The sequence below is a fragment of the Calidris pugnax genome, unplaced genomic scaffold (genome assembly GCF_001431845.1).
Source record: "Calidris pugnax isolate Ruff unplaced genomic scaffold, ASM143184v1 scaffold208, whole genome shotgun sequence".
NCBI lineage: Eukaryota > Metazoa > Chordata > Aves > Charadriiformes > Scolopacidae > Calidris > Calidris pugnax.
In genome coordinates this window covers 1,928,419-1,936,126 of record NW_015090967.1, presented here as the reverse complement: position 1 = coordinate 1,936,126, position 7,708 = coordinate 1,928,419, and the positions used below count along the sequence as shown (strand labels likewise).

Here is a 7,708-nt window from a genome sequence, read left to right as displayed (position 1 = left end):
GGAGAACATGGGCAGGTATCTAGAGAGTTTTTCACCTCCAATGGTCTGGGATTTCACCACTGAACAATTACAGGACCCTGATAAAGTGATAGAATATTTGAAAGGAAAATGCTGTGGCTATTCCAGAGAGGCACAGCTCACTGCATTGTGCTGGGCCTTGGCCAGCATCGGCCAAGCATTGCTCAATGTTGTGCAGCATCCTCAGGGGGAAGAGATGGAAACCAGGCCAACAGATGCTGCTGCTGTTCCAACCCCTGCGACCAATGCTGCGGCTGCTCCAACCCCTGCGACAGACACTGCGGCTGCCCCAACCCCTGCAACCAACGCTGCGGCTGCTCCAACCCCTGTGGTAGACACTGTGGCTGCTCCAACCCCTGCAACCAGTGCTGTGGCTGCTCCAACCCCTGCAGTAGACACTGTGGCTGCTCCAACCCCTGCAGTAGACACTGTGGCTGCTCCAACCCCTGCGACAGACACTGTGGCTGCTCCAACCCCTGCAGCAGGTGCTGTGGCTGCTGTAACCCCAGTGGCAGTCACTGCAACTGAACCAGAAAACCAGCCTGTGCCCGTATCAGTCGCCTCTATCCAGAAGAAGAAATGCAACAAGAAATCAGTTCGCTTAGTGAGGGATGACAATGAAGCAGGGTCATCACGAGAACAAGAGGAAGAGGCAGAATCAGAGATAATCACTCGATCCCTGTCCCTGAGTGAGCTGCGGGACATGCGGAAAGATTTTGGCCGACTTCCAGGCGAGCACATTGTCACCTGGCTGCTCCGGTGCTGGGATAATGGAGCCAGTAGCTTGGAATTGGAGGCTAGGGAAGCCAGGCAGCTGGGATCTCTGTCTAGAGAGGGGGGCATTGACAAGGCCATTGGGAAGAAGACACAGGTCCTCAGCCTGTGGAGGCGACTCCTATCAGGTGTGAGGGAAAGGTACCCCTTCAGTGAAGATGTTGTATGCCATCCAAGCGACCACCATGGAGAGAGGTATCCAGTACCTGAGAGAACTAGCCATGCGGGAGATGATTTATTGTGACCTGGACAATGCACAGTCACCCACAGTTCATGATGAGGTCCAGTGCACAAGGTCCATGTGGCGTAAGTTTGTACGGAGCGCCCCATCATCATATGCCAACTCATTGGCAGTGATGGAATGGAGAGGCGAAGAGGGACCAACGGTGGATGAGGTGGCTGCCTGACTTCGGCAATATGAAGAAAGTCTCTCTTCTCCCCTTGTCTCAGCTGTGGAGAAACTGTCCCGGAAGGTCCAGCAACTGGAAGAGAATATGACCTCCTCACCTGTACGAGCCAGTATCTCAGCTGTTAGAAGCAGACGCTTCTCCACTCAAGATAGAGAACACAGGGGTTACACACCACGAAGCACCCTGTGGTTCTGCCTGCGTGACCATGGAGAGGACATGAGGAAGTGGGATGGACAACCTACTTCAGTCCTACGGGCATGGGTACAGGAACTGCAAGGAAGAACAATCACAAAAGGGGATCCCTCCAGGAAAAGTGCTGCCCCAGTTTCAAATGTGCAGTTCCCCAGACAGTATAGAAGGCCTGAGCCTACTTCTGATCCCCTTGAAGGAACCTCCAAATCATTTCTGCAAGAAGCAAATAACGGATACTATGACCAGTATTGGAGGGGCCCTGCCTCCAGCCAGGTTGGGGAAAGGGACAACCGGATTTATTGGACAGTGTGGATTTGATGGCCTGGCACGTCAGAGCCACAGGAGTATAGAGCTTTAGTGGACACGGGTGCACAGTGTACCATAATACCATCAAGCTATAGAGGGACAGAACCCATTTCTATTTCTGGAGTGACAGGGGGATCCCAAGAGTTGACTGTACTGGAAGCTGAAGTGAGCCTAACTGGGAATGAGTGGCAAAAGCATGCCCTGAGAGACCGTTCTAACAGATGGAGCTTGAACTCATGGGTTAAATGAACTCAACGGACATTTTAGAGTGATGGCCCATAGACTAAGGACATTATACCTGTATGTGTATATATATATATGTATATATGTATGTCAGGAGAAACTGACAGTATACAACTGGAAACTAGGATCTGGGCATGGCCTGAATGGTATGGAATAATGGGTGGATGATGTCCTGGGTCTGGCAGGGATGGGGTTAATTCCCCCCAGGACCTAGCAGGGACACAAGTATTCCATCCCATGTGAGCCATGCCCCAGGGGTAGCCGGAGCTGCCGGGGAAGGGGGGTGACAGGAAGTTGGGGGGCGCGGAGGAGGAGGTGACCCCCGGTACCGTCATCGCGGTTGTATATCCCTCTGTTCTTGTTGTTGTTGTTTCTTGCTCCCTTTCCTGTTCTGTTAAAATTGCCTTTGTCTCAACCCACGAGTTTTGCCTTTTTATTCCCATTTTCCCCTCCCGGCTGCGTGGCCGTGGGGGCTCTGTTCTGCGCGAGTGGCTGCACATGGTCCTTTGTTGCTGTCTGAGGCCAAACCACGACACCTGAGTAGACAAACAATGGAACCAGCTTCTTGGAGAGGTGCCCCAAGGCTGTCTATGCCTTAAAAAGAGGTATTTGGACAATGCCCTTAAGAATAGGCCTTATCTCCTGCCCTGGAGTGGGCAGCCAGTTGGACTAGATGATCCTTCTAGGTCCCTTCCAACTGGAACTGTTCTACTCCATTCTATTCTATACTGTCCTATCCTATCCCATGCCATCCCATCCCATCCTACCCTATCCCATCCTATCCTATCCCATCCTATCCTGTCCCATCGGTTTGTATTGTATTGTATTTTATTGTATTCTATTCCATTCCATTCCATTCCATTCCATTCCATTCCATTCCATTCCATTCCATTCCATTCCAATTCATTTAATTCCTGTATGTGGCAGTTCTGTGTGAAAAGAACTGGGAATCCTGTCGGGGCAGAGCAGAGACCAGCCAGCTCTGCTATGATGTACCCATGGTACCTGCTTTTGAGTGATTACCTCTCACATCCTTCTATTCTCTCTATTAATACATTTAAGTTCTCAGAGAAAATGTGGGAGAACGTACACATTCTAATGGGGTACAAGCAAAGAAGAGGAGGATATTCTGCCAGAGATAAGGTTGCTTTCCTGCGTTCAACGTGGCTTCGCGTCACTCACAAAATAGGCCTTACGGGTTTCAGCAAGGCCACTGCCCACATTAGACAGCGCACAACTTCTTAATGCATTTAAATGTACAGTTATTGATAAAAGGTAGCAAAATATCACTTCTCCCTCCCATCTCCAAATATACTCCTTTAGGTCCACAACAGCAAAAAATAAGATGTGTAATATCTATTCCAAGTTCTCTGTACTTCTATTGTAAATCAATGTGACAACGTCTTCCATGTTTTTCCTTTAGTTTCAACAAAGAAGGAAAGCAGGCAAGCAAGAGAGGGACCCCCAATGGGATGCAGTGCCTGGATGGGGCCTGACGGGCACTGAGTGGAGGGGATCACCCTTGTGCCCTCTGGCTCAGGGAGAAAGACGGGAGAGAACCCATGAGAGCAAACCATGTCCTGCGTATGCCCCGTCTTCACCTCCCCTGCCGTGGGAGGAATCAGGGGAGCGCAGAGGGCTGGCCAGCAGTGCTGGGGTGTGGGGAGAGCTTGGGCAGCTTTGTCCTGCAGCCTCCCAGGGAGGCACGAGGGGTTATCCAATGAATCCTCTTGCCACATGTGCCTGGAGATGACTCCGACAGCCGGAGTGACCTTTCATGGCCCCGAGAAGACACGGGCAAGGCCTCGGTGACTGCCATGAAACACCAATGCCGAGAGCAAGACAGGAGATGGGGGGATGGATGGATGGATGGATGGATGGATGGATGGGTGGGTGGAGTGGTCAGTGGCGCTGACGTAACCACAGACGCCTTCACTGTGGCCACTGGGGCTGTGGCTGTTGGAGCGAGCACCATGGCCCGCTGCCATGACGTCCCTGAGGGATGGGTTCTGATGTCACTGAGAGCTGGGCTGTGAAGTCAGCTGGGGAGGGATTGTGACCAGGTGCCCCTCGCTGCTTATATGCGGGCACCGAGTCCCAGCCAACCGGCTCGTGACCACATTCCAGCTGAGCAAGTTGTCGAGGCTGGAGTGCTGAGCGAAGCCTTGGTGCTGGTGGTGTGCCTGGGGAGTTGCTCGTTGCAGCTCTCCATAGCTGACCCCAGAGCCACTGTGGAAGGATCTTCCCTGGCCCTGCCAGGTTCAGGCAGCCGGGGCAACCAGGAGGCACGCTCGCAGCAGCGGAGGTGAGCTGGGAGGGGAAAGCTCCCCCTGGGCAGCCGGCAGGGCTTCCTTCCTGAGGGACCTGGGCATTTCTTCCAGCCCTCCTCAGGGCCAACCAACCATTGTGGCCTCTTTTCCTTCTCTAGCGTGACAGCGCCTGCTGCAGCGCCAGCCAGAGGGAGCGGCTCAACATCCCCAGCTCCCCGCAGCCCAGCACAGCGCACGGAGAGCATGGCCACCGAGCTGGACGACCGCTGTCCCATCTGCCTGGACAGCTGCGAGGAGCCCAGCCACTTGATGCCATGCCTGCACCGGTTCTGCTACCGGTGCATCCTGCGCTGGGCTCAGAGCAAGCCCGAGTGCCCCCTCTGCAAGAGGAGGATCACCTCCATCCTGCACTCGGTGGAGGCAGACGACGACTTTGAAGAACATGTCATCACACCGCCTGATCTGGGCGGCCTCCAGCCCAGCACCTGGGCCATCCTTTTCCGTGACCACCCTGCTCTCCTCCAGACCGTTCGGACCTGGATGCGCCAGGAGCTGCGACGCATGTTTGGGAGCCGTCACTCACGGGCAGAGGTAGTGGAGGCCCTCACCATGCCCCTCCTGGAGCTTTTTGGGCTGGATGAAGAGATGCTGGTCCAGCTGCTGAGGGCCTGCCTCCAAAGCCGCACGGCAACATTTGTCCGCCGCCTGATCGAAGCTGCTGTGCAAGAGTGCAGCGGGGAGGTCCGCCGTCTGCTGGGCCTGGAGGACGGCCATGCTGCCCAGGAGCGGCGGGAGAGCCCTGCGGCTTCCTCCAGACCTGCTGCCTCCCGAGGAGGCTCTTCTACAGCTGGCCCGGCCCCCTCCCACAGCCTGCAAGGAGCCAACAGGGAGGAGCTCCCCAGCACCTCAGCAGCTGCCCCTCGCGGGGCTGCCGGCAGCTCTCCCTCTGCCCCAGCTCCTCTCCCCGCGCACCAAGAGGAGCCCCAGGACGCCGTGGAAGCTCCATCCACTTCCAGCGGCGCCACAGAAGGCTCCCGGGGGGAGCCACGGCGTCCCCCAAAGAGAAGGTCCAGCAGCCACGAGGCCTCTTCTCCAGCCAAGAAGAGGCCACCCCGCCGGCAGCACTAGAACAACGCCCCAGCCGCTGCCAAAACCACCGCTGCGCCAGCAGCTGGGGCATGCGCCGGCCCTCAAGGCCTCCCAGCCCTCTCAGCCTCCTCATCAGGCTCTAACAGAAAATAAAGGCCCTGAGACTGGAGAAAGTGTCTTGGTGTCACTAACCCTCACCCCCACCTCTATTACTTTCTACCCCTTTTGCCTGGGGCTATGCCCACCCTTTCCTGGTGTCCTGGGTCTGGCGGGGATGGGGTTAATTCTCCCCAGGACCTAGGAGGGACACAAGTATTGCATCCCATGTGAGCCATGCCCCAGGGGTAGCCGGAGCTGCCGGGGAAGGGGGGTGACAGGAAGTCGGGGGGCGCGGGGGAGGAGGTGACCCCCGGTACCGGTATCCCTCTGTTCTTGTTGTTGTTGTTTCTTGCTCCCTTTCCTGTTCTGTTAAAATTGCCTTTGTCTCAACCCACAAGTTTTGCCTATTTATTTCCATTTTCCCCTCCCGGCCGCGTGGCCATGGGGGCTCTGTTCTGCGCCAGTGGCTGCACGTGGTCCTTTGTTGCTGTCTGAGGCCAAACCATGACAGATGGGAATTGAAATTTGAGGTTCCAGCAGATAAACTTGTTACTGTAATAGTACTGACTCCTACCCTGAGATGTTTACAGAGTTTCGAAGGATTACTAAATAAACTTGTTTTTCTCTTCTGGTGTATCTTTCTCCTCTCTTCCAGTTGCAAATAGGTTTTAACAAGAACCTACCTCCACCTGTATTTTACATCTTCCTTACAAAGCAGAATTTGACAAACTTTATGAAAAGAGATTTATTTGGCTGGTTGTGGGAGCTATACCATGGCTGCTGACATGTTAACAACTAAGAGAAAAGTGCTAGCTTAATAGCCCACTTACATGTTGATCTAATGATCAGCAAGAGAATTGAAAAGTCTGACCTTAGCTATTGGCTGGCTGGAACAGGCCCAGCCCTGTTGCCTGTAGACCAGAGCTCTAGAACTTGGTGCTGGTGACTCCACAAAGGTTCCTCGAGTAACGGTCACAACTTTCACACCCTGGTCAGAAGAGGCTTGAAAGCAGGGCTGCAGAGCTCTGGTTGGGGTGCCATCAAAGGAACCTGGGTGTGCTGCCCTAGGAAAGGAGCTGGTCAGCTGGGACATGTAGTGCAGTCTGCACCAATACCATGTCTTCTGTCCCTGCTTCTGGAGGTTCCTAGGTCATCTTCTGATATAATTGTCTCCAAGGATTGCTACTGAAGAGGCTACTGAAGAGTTATGGTTTTTTTTGGTTTTTGTTGGGTTTTTTTTGTTCTGCTGTAGAGCATCTGCTGGGAAAGACCTGAACCATAACTGGTTTTCTTAGCAAACATGTCTCCTGTATCGCCTGTGCCGTCGCATGTCGGTCCGTCCTTGAAGAAGTGCATTTGTCAGCTGTGCTCCTGTGGGTATGTAAAAGAAGCTAGGGGAAGGAGCTTGGAGTAGTGGTTACTTGGTTAGCAGGCTGTACTGCTCTTGAGGGCTGTGCAGTTAGTCACTGCTGTAAGTTGCATATGAGAAATTAAAAGTATCTTAGAGCATTTTTAAAGCTTTAAAATAGCCAATATTTTCCTCCCATTCTGCCTATTCAACCACATGGTTCTAGTTTTTGTCATAGGAGTAAACAAACGGCAGGGAGATTTCCCATTTTTCTTATCTAGATGGATTGCATCTCTAAGAGGAAAGCTTTCCACTTTTTGGCCATAAACTTGCTTTTGAATGGGTGTTACTGACTTTGAGTCTACATTTAAATGCAATACAAAGTGTCACTTCCTCTGTAAACATGCTAACTCTGGAAAAGACACAGGGGTAGAGCTTTACAAATGGAAGACACAACTGAAAATAGCAGGATTTGTTAGCGGGTTTGTTAGCGTCAGGCTTGTGAATGTATGCAGATTTATTCAAAGCACTGATTACCTATAGGCCATTCAGCATAACATCCACTCTCCCATATTTGCAGGTTAAGAATAAAATTATTATTAGGGGGAAAAAAATAAATCTTATTGACTCTGTCAGATTACATTCCTTTGTTTGTTTAAAGTTACTAAATAATTATGAAGAGAGTTAAAAAGTACAAAATTCCCACCTACAGTTTGTGTCAAGGAGGTATGCATTGGTTGTTACTCGTCATAAGAAACGAGCACATGTACTCCAAAAAGAAAACCAGATTATAAACTGAGTACTTTTATCAAACTAAAGTACAAGTGCATCTTCTCCCTCAATTCCTCTTCCTGTGTGTATCATAACTTTTTTTTTTAATCAGTATTTATATTTGACTTTGGGAAACGTATTCCAGAGAGAAGTAACAGTGATTCAATTGTCGTGTTTTGGGGACTGTG

General features: G+C 52.0%; 1 protein-coding gene across 1 annotated transcript in view; it reads left to right on the top strand.

Moving 5' to 3' along the window:
- The first annotated feature begins 6,451 nt into the window (after window positions 1–6,451).
- SAXO1 (stabilizer of axonemal microtubules 1) overlaps window positions 6,452–7,708 on the top strand; it is a 30,008-nt gene continuing 28,751 nt past the window's right edge. Inside the window, exon 1 of the mRNA XM_014952593.1 lies at window positions 6,452–6,778. Coding sequence (XP_014808079.1) covers window positions 6,702–6,778 — 77 coding nt within the window. The 5' untranslated portion in view covers window positions 6,452–6,701. The remainder of the gene's footprint in view (window positions 6,779–7,708) is intronic.